The 16,772-nt window shown below is 50.3% G+C and overlaps 2 protein-coding genes across 2 annotated transcripts in view; both read left to right on the forward strand.

Moving 5' to 3' along the window:
* The first annotated feature begins 763 nt into the window (after positions 1 to 763).
* The window catches only part of LOC116979247 (sodium- and chloride-dependent neutral and basic amino acid transporter B(0+)-like), a 156,376-nt gene continuing 140,367 nt past the window's right edge, over positions 764 to 16,772 (forward strand). The window contains exon 1 of the mRNA XM_033030848.1: positions 764 to 797. The gene's annotated coding sequence lies outside the window, so the exon portion shown is untranslated. The remainder of the gene's footprint in view (positions 798 to 16,772) is intronic.
* The window catches only part of LOC116979312 (sodium- and chloride-dependent neutral and basic amino acid transporter B(0+)-like), a 50,559-nt gene continuing 46,182 nt past the window's right edge, over positions 12,396 to 16,772 (forward strand). The window contains exons 1-2 of the mRNA XM_033030920.1: positions 12,396 to 12,552; positions 15,424 to 15,562. Of these exons, the coding sequence (XP_032886811.1) occupies positions 12,399 to 12,552; positions 15,424 to 15,562 (293 nt within the window). The 5' untranslated portion in view covers positions 12,396 to 12,398. The remainder of the gene's footprint in view (positions 12,553 to 15,423; positions 15,563 to 16,772) is intronic.

Below are 16,772 nucleotides of genomic sequence, written 5' to 3' on the forward strand. Positions count from 1 at the left end.
TGGTTAGTCAGCATCTCTGGAGTAACATGGCTAGGTGATGTTTTGGACTAATTGTCGAGGAGGGGAATAATATGCCAGGGTTATCACATCAGTGGATGTGTTAAATCTGTACTTTGGTACCATAGGTTCTAAAACTTGTATAAGTAACTAAAGAAAATAATTTGTAATTGATGAATGAATGAATGTGTACAGTGACTGCAAGTATCACTGGACCCAAGTTTTAAAACTCTGGCTTGTGACTGTGGAAAAGCTATTGCCTCATATAAAACTTCATTTCTCTCAACTAGATGCAGTATAAGCGCCGTAAACCTCCAGCCACGAAAGTCTTCCTGAAATTACATTCAACCGCAGGCCAAGTGAAAGGATCATTCGTCATTGTGAAAAATGGACAAGAAAGGATTGGCTACGTCTGGGTTCCCTCAGAATAATAATCAAATATACACGCCAGCAGAGACAGTGAATATCACATTGATGCATGAAGAAAGCTGGTTATATGGGGATTGGGTTACTTTGAACTGTGGGGCTACTTTGTGGGATTATTATTGACCTAATGGAGAGGAGCTCAGGGTGAGGGCAATGGGCAGAAACTGTCCTGAGTTCATACGTAACAAAATCTAACCTTTCCTCTTTCTCACTCCTCCAGTCTGCCATCGATGGAAGCGTGGGCGAAAATGACGAAAATGTGGAGCGAGGCAACTGGTCCTCGAAAACCGACTACCTGCTCTCAGTGATCGGGTTCACTGTGGGTCTGGGCAACATCTGGAGATTCCCTTACCTGGCGTACAGGAACGGAGGAGGTACTGTTGAGGATTCACAATACATGAGAGGGAAAGGCAGAAGCAAAGGGAATGAGTATCGTACATTAGGAATACATAGGGAATAGTTATATTTAATAAACAAGGGGATGTTAATTATATCATATAACATTAATTGTATTAAGTAATAAAAGTGGGTCAACTACACCAAATAATAACGTAGATTCAACAATGTTGAACAAAGAGAAAATGCTTCAGTCTCAAGGCTTGAAACTGTACATCTTTAACGGAGATATGGGTGTGGAATTACGACAGTACTTTATACTCAGAGTGAGATATTTCAAAGGTAGACAAAAGTGCTGGAGAAACTCAGCAGGTGCGGCAGCATCTATGGAGCGAAGGAAATAGACAATGTTTCGGGCCAAAACCCTTCTTCAGACTGATGTAGGGTTGGGGGGGGAGGGCGGATGAAGAAAGGAAGAGGAGGAGCCAGAGGGCAGAGGGAGAGCTGAGAATGGGAGGAGACAGCAAGGGCTACCGGAAATTGGAGAAGTCAATGTTCAAGCCGCTGGGGTGCAGACATCCCAAGCGTAATATGAGGTGCTGCTCCTCCAATCTCCGGTGGTGCTCACTCTGGCCATGGAGGAGGCCCAGGACAGAAAGGTAGGATTTGGAATGGGAGGGGGAGTTGAAGTGCTGAGCCACCGTGAGATCAGGTTGGTTAATGCGGACCGAGCGGAGGTGTTCGGCGAAACGATCGCCAGGCCTATGCTTGGTCTCACCGATGTAGATCAGCTGACATCTAGTGCAGTGGATGCAATAGATGAGGTTGGAGGAGGTGCAGGTGAACCTCTGTCGCACCTGGAACGACTGTTTGGGTCCTTGAATGGAGTCGAGGGGGGAGGTAAAGCGACAAGTGGAGCATCTCCAGCAGTTACAAGGGAATGTGCCCGGGGAGGAGGGGGTGCGGATGCGAAGGGAAGAATTGACCAGAGAGTTACGGAGGGATCGGTCTTTGCGGAAAGCAGACAGGAGGGGAGGTGGGAAGATGTGGCGAGTGGTGGGGTCACGTTGGAGGTGGTGAAAATGACGGAGGACTATTTGTTTTATGTGACGGCTAGTGGGGTGGAAGGTGAGGGCTAGGGGGACTCTGCCCTTGTTCCGAGTGGGGGGATGGGGAGAGAGAGCAGTGTTGCGGGGTATTGAAGAGACCCTGGTGAGAGCCTTATCTATAGTTGGCGAGGGGAACCCCCGTTCCCTGAAGAATTAGGACATTTCCGATGCCCTGGTGTGGAACACCTCATCCTGGGAGCAGATGCGGCGTAGATGGAGGAATTGGGAGTAGGGGATGGAGTCCTTACAGGAAGCAGGGTGGGAAGAAGTGTAGTCTAGATAGCCATGGGAGTGAGTGGGTTTATAGTGGATGTCGGTCAGAAGTCTATCACCTGCGATGGAGATAGTGAGGTCAAGAAATGGTAGGGAAGTGTCGGAAATGGTCCAGGTGTATTTGAGTGTCGGATGGAAGTTAGTGGTGAAGTTGATGAAGTCAGTGAGTTGTGTGTGGGTGCAAGAGGTAGCACCAATGTAATTGTCGATGTAGCGGATGTAGAGGTCGGGGATGGGGCCCTGGTACGTCTCAAACAAGGATTGTTCGACGTACCCTACAAAGAGGCAGGCGTAGCTGGGGCCCATGCGCGTGCCCATAGCTACGCCTTGTATTTGGAGGAAATTGGAGGAGTCAAATGAAAAGTTATTAAGGGTAAGGATCAGCTCCGCTAGGCGGAGGAGAGTATCTATAGACGGGGATTGGTTGGTTTTCCGGTCGAGTCAGAACCGGAGGGCTTTGAGACCTTCCTGGTGTGGGATGGAGGTGTAGAGTGACTGGACGTCCATGGTGAAGATGAGTAGATGGAGGCCTAGAGAATGGAATGCCCGGAGACAACGGAGGGTGTCTGAAGTGTCTTGAACATAGGTCAGGAGGGATTTAACCTGGCGGGATAGGATGGTGTCGAGGTATATGGAAATAAGTTCGGTAGGGCACGAACAGGCAGAGACAATGGGTCTACCAGGACAGTCAGGTTTGTGGATTTTGGGGAGAAGGTAAAATCGGGCCATGCGGGGCTGGGGAACGATGAGGTTGGAGGCTTGGGAGGGCATGGAGCCGGAGTTGATGAAGTCAGTGATGGTGCTGGGGATAGTGGCCTGGTGCTCGCCAGTTGGGTCATGGTCCAGGGATAAGTAGGAGGTGGTGTCCGAGAGTTGGCGCGTGGTCTCAGCTTTGTAGAGACCAGCATGCCAGACTACCACGGCACCTCTCTTGTCGGCGGGTTTGATAACCCAGTCTGGGTTGTTGCGGAGTGAGTCGATGGCTGTACGTTCAAGTGGGGAGAGTTTAGAGTGAGACAGGGGAGTGGAGAAGTTGAGGCGGTTGATGTCCCGCTGGCAGTTTTGAATAAAAAGGTCTAAAGCCGGAAGATGGCCATGAGGGGGGGTCCAAGAGGAGGGGGTCTGTTGGAGACGGTTTGCGGGGTGAGTCGATGGCTGTACATTCAGGGGGGGAGATTTGCGGAGTGAGTCAATGGCTGTACGTTCACGGGGGAAGATATTTCAATCAGACAATATTTAAAATGAAAATCACCTGTTGAGCCTCAGTAGGTTGCCTTGATTAGAGGCTGGAATGTAGACTTTTCATTAGTTGAGGAATTCAGATCACAGCTGAATATGACACTGCCACCTGTAACTCTTTGTATTTTAAAAAAATGCCTCGTAAATCTTTAAATTTTGTTTCCGTCAGCTTAATACTATGCCTTCATAAGTATTTGACATTTTACTCCAGGAAAAAAATCTGACAGCGTTCATATTCTGACCTATCTGTATTATATACTTTTACAAAGACAGTGAAAATACACTAACAGTGAGATGCCACAGCTGTACAGTTGGCAATGCACATTGCTTTAGTGTATACTGACGACACAGTAACAAGGCAAGTTGTTTGTTTCTCACAATATCTCAAAGAACATCTCTAAGTAAAATGAAAATAACTTAAAACTGCTGCCATTCATTGTTCTACAATTAGTCAGGTATTAAACTCAATTCCTGGAATTCTTTCTATCTATCAAACAATATTTCACATACTACCGTTTTCATTTTACTTAAAGAGATACTATTTGTAGAGATTGCATGGGAAGTGAATAACTTACCTTGTTATTATGTCTTCAATGTATCTTAAAGCAAACTGTCCTCAAAAGATGACCTGTCAACAGTGCAACAGTCCATTGTAGTCATACCGTACAGAAGCAGGCCCTTCGGCTCAACTTAGCCATGCCAACTAAAATGGTTAATTTCATCACATTTGCCCAAGAGAGTTAAGAGAGTTCTTGGTTCTTGGTCCTCCAAAATATTACAAATGGAATTTAAACTGGAGGTGGAAGAGAGGTGGGGCAGGATAAAGCCTGCAATTAGTAGGTGAAACAGGTGAGGGTGGATTTTGATAGGCAGACAGTTGGACACAGGCCAGAGATGAAAATACAGATGATGTGAGACAAAAGGATTGAAGAATTGCAAATTGTGAATCTAGAGGAAAACATGTTTGCGGAAGGGGATGGACAGAGGACAAAACTAGTGTTCCCTTGAGTCTCTCATTGTGGTGGGAGCTCTTAGAAAGGACATCTCATCAGAGTTTCTCTGACAATGGATGAATGAATGAATGAATAAGTTTATTGGCCAAGTATTCACATACAAGAAATTTGCCTTGGTGCTCCGCCCGCAAGTGACAACATGACATACAGTGACAGTTAGGAATGACACATAAAACATTAAACATTAATAATAAAACATTGTAGTGGCCTGGATGAGGTCAGGAAACGGCCAGGCACCAGGCAGGTTCAGAAGTAGTTTTATCAATCATGGCAAACCCACTGGACGCCCGCGAGCAGCCCTCGGGAAACCCCGTGGCCAGACAATCGTCCCTGTCCATCAAGAGCTGAGTGGCCTAACCCCCAGGGACCCCCCCCCCCCAAGAACCAGAGGCATGAAGCGGACAGGAGGGCACACGCGGCGACTAGCCCGGGTGCGCGCCATGCCCAGCACAGGAACGAGCAAGCGACCAACAGATGCAGGGGATGGAGTAGCCACTGGAGGAGGTATCCTAGATTGAGGGCGCCCTTGCTTGCGGGGCCATGCTACCAGCACTGGCCGATCGATGGCAATATGCGCCGGCTTCAGCCGCGCGACCGAAGCAGTCTCAGGCCGACCCCCTATGTCCAGGACGAAAGTGGACGAACCCTGTTCCAGGACCAGGAAGGGATCCTCGTACGGCCGCTGGAGGGGTGTCCGATGAGCATCCCTGCACAGGAAGATGAACTAGCAATCCTCCAGAGCAGAGGGAACGTGCAGACGGAAGGACCCATGACGAGACGTTGGCACAGACGCCAGCTTTCCCACCGTCTGCCGCAGACGTTGCAGAGCGCCCGAAGGCTGCTCCACCTGGCTCCGCGCCGGCGGAATGAACTCCCCGGGTACCGTCAACGTGGACCCATATACCAACTCAGCGGAGGAGGCCAAATGCTCCTTAGGTGCGGTGCGGATCCCCAGCAAAACCCACGGCAGAGCGTCCACCCAGTCCGGATCATTGAGCCGTGCCTTCAGGGCATCCATGAGTTGACGGTGAAACCGCTCCACCAGTCCGTTCGCTTGCGGATGATACGCCGTCGTGTGGTGGAGACGAACCCCCAGGAGGCGTGCCATGCCCGACCACAGTCCCGACGTGAACTGAGGCCCCCAGTTGGATGTTATGTCCAGCGGCATCCTGAACCGGGCGATCCAGTGCGCCACCAAGGCCCGGGCACAAGTGGCCGTTGAGGAATCGGACAGTGGAATGGCTTCAGGCCACCGTGTGAAGCGGTCCACCACAGTGAAGAGGTAGGTCATTCTCCGGGACAGCGGCAGCGGCAGCGGCCCCAAGATGTCCATGTGAATGTGGTCGAACTGCTGCCGAGGGATGCCAAACTCCTGCAACGGCGCACAAACGTGTCGCTGCACCTTGGCGGTCTGGCATGGGTTACAGGTGCGCGCCAATGTCCAACCTCCTTGCGCAGCCCATGCCACATGAAGCGGGAGGCTACAAGGGCCGTTGTCGCCCGGATGGAGGGATGAGCGAGTCCGTGGAGCACCTCAAACACCCTGCACCGCCAGGCAACGGGGACGAAGGGTCGCGGAAATCCAGTGGAGACATCGCACAACAGCATTGCGCCCCCAGGACCACATACAACGTCCTCCAACTGCAAGCCCAATACTGCCGTGCCATTTCCTCATCGACCAGCTGTGCGGCTGCCAGGGCGGAATAATCAATACCCTCAGCGGCTTGGAGAATGGCGTGAACCGTAGGTCGCGATAAGGCGTCGGCCACCCTGTTGTACTTGCCCTCGACGAAATGGATGAAGGTGGTGTACTCGGACACGTACGCCAACTGCCTCTGCTGCTGCGCAGTCCACGGATCTGAAACCTTGGCAAACGCGAAAGTTAGCGGCTTGTGATTCGTGAAGGCAGTAAAAGTCCTCCCCTCCAGGAAGTAGTGAAAGTGGCATAAGGCGAGGTCAGACCAAGGAGCTCACGGTCGAAAGTGCTGTAACGGTACTGAACACCACTGAGATGCCTGCTGAAGAAGGCGAGTGGCCGCCAGCATCCGTCAACGAGCTGCTCCAACACTGCCCCAACCGCCATCTCAGAAGCGTTCACCGTCAGGGCAGTCGGGGCATCCTCTCAATACAATACAATACAAATTTATTGTCATTTGAGCCCCAGTGAGACTCAAACGAAATTTTGTTTCCACAGCCATACAAACAAAGACAATGTCCTACAGACATACACACAATTAAGTTCACACAAACATCCATCACAGTGAACCCACTGTGATGGAAGGCAAAAGTCTTTTCTCTCCCCTGCTCTCCATGTCTCTCCCGATATCCAAGCCCCAGGCGGGTGATGATAAGTCCCACGGCCATTTTAGGCCGTGCGGGGCGATTTACGGCCCCGCTCCCGGTCTGAAAGTACAAGGTCGGAGCCCCAGCGTGCGCTGGTGAGTCCCACGGCCATGAAGCCATGCCGGGTGATGTACTTCCCCGCTCCAGGTCGTTCCAACCCCGCGACACGGGCTGGAGAAGTCGCGTTGCGGGAGCTCCGGGAAGCGGTCTCTCTCTCCCCCCCGGACCCGCGAGCTCCCGATGTCTCAGTCCACCGGACCTGCGGCTGCGTTGCTGGAGCCACCGAGCCCCAGGAGTCGAGTCGCAGCAGCGAGTCACCACCGCTCCCCACGTTCCGAGGCCGGCCAGCCCCACGATGGTGAGTAGTCCGCAGTGCAGTCTCCCGAGCCCCCGGGTCATTCAGGCTGGAGGCCGCTCCATGGTGCTAGGCCCCAACGACAACGGAGACCCGACAGGGAAAAGGTCGGGTCTCCCGTACAGGGAAGAGATTTTAAACGGTTTCCCCCTCCCCCCCCCCCGCCCCCCACATATACACATTTAAAACCAAGCTTAAAAAAACACAAACACTACATTTAACTAGACAAAAATAAAAAAAAGACAGACAGGCTGTAGGAGTCGCGCCGCCACCAGGAACGTGAATGAACGAGCATCGTGGCCCCTGCCAGGGCCTCCTTAGCACTCTCGAATGCAGCTACTGCTTCGTCGGACAACTCAACCTCCTTGCGATGACCAGCAATCAGGTGCAAAAGCGGGCGCATGATTGCCGCCACCGCCGGCAAGAAACGGTGATAATACGCAACCATCCCCACGAATTCCTGGAGGCCCTTAACTGTGGTTGGACGGGTGAACCTGTGGACAGCATCCACCCTGGCCGGCAGAGGCACCGCCCCTTGTGGAGTTACGTGGTGGCCAAGGAAGTTGATAGCCGTCAACCCAAAACGGCATTTGGATGAGTTGATAGCAAATCCATAGTCACTGAGGCGCTGACACAGCTGACGGAGGTGGATGCAGTGCTCCTGCCGCGAGCGGCTGGCCATGAGTATGTTGTCCAAGTACACGAATACAAAGTCCAGGACACGGCACACACAGTTCATAAGGCCTGCGCGGCGTTCTTCAACTCAAACGGCATCCTCAAAAATCCAAACGGTGTAATAATTGCTGTCTTAGGGATATCATTGGGGTGGACCGGAATCTGGTTGTACCCTCACACGAGGTCCACCTTGGAGAACACCGATGCTCCGGCCAGATGGGCATTGAAGTCCTGAATATGCGGGACTGGGTACCTGTCGGCGATGGTCGCATCATTCAGGCGACGGTAATCCCCACACGGGCGCCAGCCCCCTCCCGCTTTGGGGACCATGTGGAGCGGTGACGCGCATGAGCTATCGGAGGGGCCCATCGTCTCCATCAGGCGGAACTCCTCTCGCGCTAGGCGGAGCTTGGCCAGTGCAAGACGACGCGCCCGGGCGTGCACAGGTGGGCCGGTAGTCAGAATTTGGTGCTCCACCCTGTGCTTGGGGGCGGTGGAGCTGAAGTGGGGTTCGAGGATGTCTGGAAAATCCGCCAGGATATTCGTGAAAGTCGCATCTACGGACGACAGGGAACCATCAGGGCGTGCAACTGGATCACGAATGCGCAGGAAGACTGGCTCCAACATGACTGAGTGCACCAGGCGCCGCCGCTTGACATCCACGAGGAGTGAATGGGCTCGCAGGAAGTCGCCGCCCAGCAGTGGCTGGGAAATGTCGCCGATGACGAACTTCCATGAAAAGCAACTGTGGCCAAAGTTGAGGGTGATGGTGCGAACTCCATAGGTGCGAATAGCACTCCCGTTCGCCGCGGTGAGGGGGCCACGTTTGCTCGCACGGATGTCAGCAATGGAGGGAGGCAGAACACTCACTTCAGTACCGGTGTCCACGAGGAATCGACCCCCGGTGTGGCGATCCCAGGCGAAGATGCAATGAATATGGCCGGCCGCCGAAGGAATCACTGACGACCGGCCCCTGCGTTTCCCGGGAACGCACAGGGGGGGGCGACATTCATTACCGTGCGCGGCGCGACTCTCGTCAGCAGCGGCCTCTGCAGTCCGTCTGCGTTTTTATTATTTTATGTCTATGTTTTTATGTAGTTTTTGTTATTTTTTGTTGGGGTATGTGTGTGGGGGGGTGGGGGTGGTGTGGGGGGGAGGGGGTAACTTTTAAATCTCTCCCTGCACGGGAGACCCGACCTTTTCTTTGTCGAGTCTCCGTTGTCGTTGGGGCTGCAACGAGGAGCGGCCTCCAACAGGAAGACCGGGAGCTGTGGTGCCGACTACTCACCTCACCGTCGCGGAGCTGGCCGAGTCCAGAGTGGGTGGAGCTGTGGTGGACGCTGCTGCGGCCCGACCTCCGGAGATTCGGTAGCTGCAACTGCGGGTTTGGCGGACAGTGACACCGGGAGCCCGCTGGTCCCTGGAGGGAGACCGCTTTTCGGGGCTTCCGCAACGGCGACTTCTCCCGCCCGAGTTGCGGGGTTGAAGAGCTCCTGGAGCGGGGCCTTACATCATCGCCCCGCGCGGCTTGGAATGGTTGCGGGACTGCGAGCGCACGCCGGGGGCTCTAACACCAAGACCCGGTGCGCGACCTTGCATCACCCGGCGTGGCTTTAATGGCCACGGGACAATCGCCATTGCCCGCCGGGGGCTTTGACTTTGACTCTGACATGGGGGGGGGGGGGGGGGGGGGGGGGGAGTGCAGGGGAGAGATAAGTTTTTTGGCCTTCCATCACAGCAATGTGATGGATGTTTATGTAAATTATGTTGTGTCTTGGGTCTATTTGTTTGTAATGTATGGCTGCAGAAACGGCATTTCGTTTGGACCTCAAGGGGTCCAAATGACAATAAATTGAATTGTATTGTATTGTCTGCTTGCAGGCGAAGTTGGCTGGGTTGAACCATAGTGACCTCTGCTGGCGTCGGGTGGAACTGCAGGCGGGCCCTGCTGGAAAGACGTGCCTGCGTTGGAATGCCCGATGGTGGCAGGATTTCGCCGAGGGGGCCGAACGGGAGCAGTGGAGACGCGGTCGATAGCGGCCCCCGATCTGCTCCGCGCCTCCTGATGCCATGGGAAGGACGGCCAGCGCTTCCAGGTCCCGCCGACGGGACATCCACAGCTGGTCGGTGCGCTCAGCCGGCACCTGCGTGTCGGCAAAGGTATCGGTGGCGAGCTGCAGGTGGATGCCGGGCGGGAGCTGCAGCAGGGAAGCATATTTAAATAAAAAACAAGGCCCGTGGTCACCCATTAGGGCGAGCATGTCCTCCAGGAGCCGACGGTCACCCAGGCCGTCCATTCGGAGAATCCGAGCTGCCCGCTCAGACTCACAAAGGCCAAACCTCCTGATGAGCCGGGCCTTGAGGACCCTATATTTGTTAGCTGCCGGGAGGGCCCTGAGATAAGGTTTAACCCGCCTCGCAGTCACCTGGTCAAGAGCGCTGACCAAGTAAAAGTATTTAGTTTCATCTACCGTCACCCCTCGCAGAGCAAACTGTGCCTCAGCCTGCTGGAACCAGATATCAGGCTCTTCAGTCACAAAGTCGGGAGCTTCAGCCCAACGCCGTTGTGTTCCATCACGTTGGGGTCACCAATTGTAGTGGCCTGGATGAAGTTTCAGAAGTAGTTTAATCAATCATGGCAAACACACAGAACGCCCGCGAGCAACCCTCGGGAAACAGCGTGGCCAGACAATCGTCCCTGTCCCTCAAGAGCCGAGGGGGATGACCTAAGAAGTGGCCTAACCCCCTGGGGACCGCCACAACATTATCGATTAAACATGTGAATTAAATAAAATACTAGAGCAAAAGGAGGCTACAGATTTTTGGTTATTGAGTAGAGCTACAACCCATGGAAAAAAGCTGTTTTTATGTCTGGCTATGGCAGATTTCACGGTCCGGAGTCGCCATCCAGAGGGAAGTGATTCAAAGAGTTTGTGGCTAGGGTGAGAGGGGTCAGAGATCGTCTTATCTGCTCGCTTCCTGGCCCTTGCAGTGTAGTTCGTCAATGGAGGGAAGGTTGCAGTCAATAACCTTCTCAGCTGATCAGACGATTCGCTGCAGCCACCGGATGTCGTGCTTGGCGGCTGACCCAAACCAGACCATGATGGAGACTCTACGGTGGCCGTATAGAATTGGACCATCGTTGCCTGTGGCAGATTGTCCTTCCTCAGCTGCCGCAGGAAGTACATCCTCTGATGTGCCTTTTTGACTGTGGAGTCGATGGTGCCCCCCCCCCCCCCTCCTCCCATTTAAGGGCATTGAAGATTATGGTTCCCAGGAACTTAAAAGACTTCACAGATGTGACTGTGTTGTTGTTGATGGTGAGTGGGGTGAGGGGAGCTCTCCTAAAGTCTACAATCAGTTCCACTGTCTTAAGAGCATTGAGCTCCAGATTGTTGTGATGGCACCAGGACGCCAGCTGTGTCACTTCCTGTCTGTAGGCAGATTCCTCCCCATCCTGGACCAGTCCAATCAGGGTTGTGTCGTCTGCAAACTTGAGAAACTTGACAGAGGAGTCAGTGAATGTGCAGTCATTGGTGTAGAGAGTAGAGGAGAGGGGAGAGTACGCAGCCTTGCGGTGCTTCTATGCTGAGGGTCTGCGAGTCCGAGATGTGCTTTCTGAGCCTCACATGCTGCTTTCAGTCTGTCAGGAAGCTGGTGATCCACCGACAGAGGGGTTCAGGCACAGTCAACTTGGAAAGTTTGGAGTGTAGTAGATCTGGCAAATGGTGTTGAATGCAGAGCTAAAATCAACAAACAAAATCCTCGCATAGTTCTCTTAGCGGTCTAGGTGCTGGAGGATGAAGTGCAGGCCCAGGTTGACTGCATCATCCACAGATCTATAGGCCCGATATGCAAACTGCAGAGGGTCCAGCAGAGGGTTCATGATAGTTCAATGTGGAGGTTCAATGTGCCTTCACATACCTCATTGAAGCAACAGGAATTAATGCACACCAACACGTCTACTTACTCAGGAGACTGAAGAAATTCAGTACGTCTCCCATGATTGCTGCAAACTTCTACAGAAAAACCATAGAAAGCATACTGTTGCTTGGTTTGAGAACAGCTCTGCCCAAGACCGCAAGCAACTGTAAAGAATTGCAGATGTAGCCCAGCCATCAGGCAGACCAGACCCCCCACCATTGCCCCCACCTACACTTCACTGCCTCATGAAAGCAGTCAACATGATCAAAGACTCCTCACCCTCGTCATCCCTTTTTCTCTCAGCTCCCGTTGGCCTGGAAATGCAGAAGCTTGAAAGCACGAACTATCAGACTTAGGAACAGTTTCTTCCCCTTTGTTAGCAGGCATCTGAATGATCCTTCCATAAGCTAGGGTATAGTAGAATTCTCTGCTACGTTGCAGATATTGGACTTTGTCTCTGAAACTGTTATGCTGCAATACCGAGTACTATATTCTGCACTCTGCTTCATTCCCTTTGTTCTACTTGTACGAGTTTGGTTGGATTGTATTATATATTGTATCTGATTTGATAGCATATAAAACATAGATTTTCACTGTTCCTCATTCTCAATGGATGCATTCTGACCTGCTGAGCTACTCTAGCAATGTGTGTCTTTTTTTCTAATGTAATTTCCATTTTTTTCTTCTATCTAAGGAGTGGGGATTGCTATGGTCCTTCTGATTACATTAGTGCACATTTCCTACAACTGCATCATCGCCTACAGCCTGTTCTGCCTGTTTGCTTCCTTCCAATCCCCTCTGCCATGGTCAGACTGCTTCAGCTGGTGGGGTGCGGATGAAACCTGCAGTCGGACACCCAGAGGTACTGTTTTGTGTAATATCTGTGCAATAAATATTCAACTTTTACTCTGTAGAAACTTCTACCATCAGTTCTACTCTGTCAGTCAGAATGATTGAGAAACTGAATCAGACTAGGATAGCGGGTGATGGTTGACCTTGTTACACAGACTGGGGGTGTGGTTGATGTCTGCCCATGTGACACAGGCTCGGTATACGGTGATGACTGTCACAGAGTAATTTTAATCATCAAAAAAGTTAAGTCTACATATTTTTGCAGCATGGAGGAAGGGTTTATCAGAAGACAATTTGTGATTACAGTCTTCCTTTCGAGGGAATAACCGTCTTTACTACAGCATATGAGGTAATTTGTTTTTACTGACAGGATTTTTTTTGGTTAATATCGCAGCCACAGGTTACGTTACCCACCTATTCCCACAGAAAGGAGTTTCCCACACAGACATCAGGGATTCTGAGAGATAGTGCTCCCTTGTTTCTCTTCAAAAGGCCATTTCCAGTCCATGCTTTGCCTCTTTGCACCAGTTACTGATATTTGCTGTTCAGTCTCATCTTTGTGTAATTAGGTTTCTTTACAAGTTACTAAATGTGTGAGTTAATAACAAAGAGAGAAACATTGAGTCAGATTTCACCCACAACTCAAGGAATCTGAAATACAAACAGGGTGTTCTGGAGACTCTCATGAGGTTAGGCATCTGTGGAAAGAGTATAACATACTAAACCTTTCATAAGGGAAAACAAGCTGTGGGGAATGACAGTCATACAGCTCAGCAACAGGACTTTAGGCCCAACCTATCCATGCCGACCAAGATACCCTATCTACACTCGTCCCATTTGTTGTGTTTGGCCCATATTTCTCTAAACCTTTCCTATCCATGTACAAATTTATTTTAAATGTTGTGATAATATCTGCCTAAACTACCTCTTCTGGCAGCTCATTCCACATAACCACCAGCCTTATTGAAAACTTTACCACTCAGGTTCCTATTAAATATTGCCTCTCTCACTTTAAACATGTGCTCAGGTTCATTAATATTTTAAGACACCATACGGCAAATACTCAGGATGAGAAACATAGAGTTATGGGCCTGTCCCACTTAGGCGATTTTTCAGCAGTCTGCCGGCGACTGTCAAGTTACCGGCAGTTGCCTGAAAAACCGGCAACTGGAACGGCGACTGTTAGAGTGGAACACGCACACAAACACATCGCTTCCTTCACCAACCTGTTATGCAGGTGGGGGACAGGGCAAGCGGGGAGAGTGCTGTCTAAATAATTCACACAGTGCAAAGCCAAGGTGAAACAGACATACACCACGATGAACAGGAAGGTTGGCGCTGTAAAAAGTGGCTAAAGCACAGTGTACGGTAAGTCCTTTAAAAGAGGGGGGGGAGAAGGAGTGGTGACAGCATTTAAGAAGCCAGAGGTACGGTGCAGCGGCATCTGTGGAGCGAAGGAAGTGGGCAACGTTTCGGGCCGAAACCCTTCTTCAGACTGGGGAGGGGTTTTGGCCCGAAACGTTGCCTGTTTCCTTCGCTCCATGGATGCTGCTGCATCTGCTGAGTTTCTCCAGCACTTTTCTCTACCTTCGATTTTCCAGCATAAAAGAGAAAATAAAAAACACAAAAAAAATAAAAAAAAAATAATTTAAAAAAAGCCAGAGATACATGGCTGTGAAGTTCGGCAGACATTTAACATTACGGGTCGGTTATCCTTGGTTCTGAAAACTACTGCTTACCTTTTTTTCCCCAATGAGCCAATGAAATTCACCTTTCAGCACCGGCTGCAACCTACAAGAACCTTCGACCTCCTGACATCCCATAAGGACCTCCTGGCGACCCACCTACGGCTCGAGAATTCTCGCTACTCTCCATGGCGGCTTCATACTAGTCGCCACTAATTTTTCAACATGTTGAAAAATTCACGGCGACCATAATGAGGCCGTGACTAGTTCCCAGAATGCGGGAACTCCTTATGACCATCAAGGCGACTCCCCGGCAACCATCCGCGAACATGTAGCGACCATGTGGCGACTGCATAGTCTCCTGCAGTCGCCTAAGAGGGACAGGCCCATTACAGAAAAAAAAGTGGAAATGTGGAGCCAGTACAGGCATGCCTAACCCGATGGCTTCCTTCTGGCTGTACTTGCTCAGAATTCTTTATATTCAGATTCGGACTATTAACATTAGAGGATCACAGACAGGGTGATCTTGTGAAAGTTTAGCAGACTGTAAAATAATTCAAAAGACACGTCTCAGTCAAAAGCCTTTACTTTAACATCATGATGGGAGAGGGACACAGATACTTGAATGTACCGAAGTTCACTCAAGCGCCCGCGATCGCCCTCTCAAAGTATACACAGAAGTACAAGCACTATTTATACCGAATAAAACAGCTTATGGTACATGTAGTATTTTTCCATAGACACATAAAAAAGTCATGGTGTAAAAAGACATAATAGGCTTCCTTTAATTGTGTTAAGGAGCACATGGGAGTTATTATGGAGTATAGGCAGCTGCAGAAACAAGAAGGCATTGTTGTGTGATAAGGTATCAGAATGTCCAACCTCAGAGAAACTATTTCTTGTCAGTGTTTCTCTAGCATAGTGAAGATCAGTCTGCAAAGCCTGTTTTTACTAAATTAATATGTTTGACTTAAAATGTCGGCTATAGCTTGAATAAAATGGCTGCTACCGCATTAACCCTTACAATCTCAGCAGAGCAGGATCTACTGAGAGACTCTATGTCTTAGTCTTCTGAACGCTCGCTCACCTGATAACAGGGATCAGACTGATTCAACAATAATGACCCCGTTTATTATTTAGAAATGAATATTTTTTCCAAAGAAATGTTCTTTTCATCCATACCCCATGTTTTTCAGATCCACTCTGCAACCTCACTCTGGACAGCGGATATTCTGAAGTCGTTAATACAACCTGGCTGCAGGCAAACAATAAAACGTGTTCAAATGGATCTGAAATCCATGTTCCTCACCAGGGTCCAGGTGAACAATACTGGGAGTAAGTAATTTTTGCAGAGCACGGCACTGTTCACCTGAACAGCCTCTTCCTGGGGAGGATCACTGGGTATATGTCTGGTTGGTTGAATGAGTGAGGATGGGAATTTCATTTGGATTGAGGTTTATTTGCATCTTGTGTCTGTTACTGAATACCATCACAGGAGTTAATAACATCTTGATTTTAACCCAAGGATTTTTTCAAATGTATTTATGCTGTGTGGACATTGTGAAGTGTTTTAATTTTTCTCCTCTTTACGTAAAATGATCATTATCAGTGTTTGTAAATGTTACATTGTTCATATTATCCATCGTTCTTGTCAGGGTCAGTTTGTGCAAGCAGTGAATAGCCTCTTGATTTTATTTAACCTCTTGATCTGAGGAACTTACTGGAAATGATAGTGCAAATTGTTAAATCAGTTAGCTAGGTAAAGCATAGAAAAATTATAGCACAGGAACAGGCCCTTCAGCCTACCATGTCTGATGTTCCATGATGCCAAGGTAAACTAATCTCTTCTGCCTGCACATGATCTATACCCCTCCATTCCCAGCATATGCACGTACCTATCTAAATGCCTCTTAAACGGCACTATCGTACCTGCCTTCACCACCACCCCTGGCAGCACTCTACAGGCACCCACTGCATTCTGTGCAAAATCTTACCCCACACATCTCATTTGAACCCTGCCCTTCGTTAAGTTGGTTTGCACTGAAAAAACAATACCGAGGACGGAGGTGTAGTTTAGTTTAGTTTAGAGATCCAAGGCGGAAACAGATCCTTAGGCCCACCGAGTCCGCACCGACCCCCGCACATTAACACTACCCTACCCACACACTGAGGACAATTTGCTCATACACCAAGCCAATTAACCTATATACCTGGGTACACAAAATTGCTGGGGAAACTCAGCGGGTGCAGCAGCATCTATGGAGCGAAGGAAATAGGCGACGTTTCGGGCCGAAACCCTTCTTCAGACTCTGATACATGTCATACAAGGTCTGAAGAAGGGTTTCGGCCCGAAACGTCGCCTATTTCCTTCGCTCCATAGATGCTGCTGCACCCGCTGAGTTTCCCCAGCAATTTTGTGTACCTTCGATATTCCAGCATCTGTTCCCTTTTGAACACTTTGTCTACTCTACTGCGATATCTCCTCAAGGTATGCCTACTTTGAAGAAGTTCTCCTCCTCTCTCCGGAGACAGTTTCACAACCTCC

The sequence above is a fragment of the Amblyraja radiata genome, chromosome 12 (assembly GCF_010909765.2).
Source record: "Amblyraja radiata isolate CabotCenter1 chromosome 12, sAmbRad1.1.pri, whole genome shotgun sequence".
NCBI lineage: Eukaryota > Metazoa > Chordata > Chondrichthyes > Rajiformes > Rajidae > Amblyraja > Amblyraja radiata.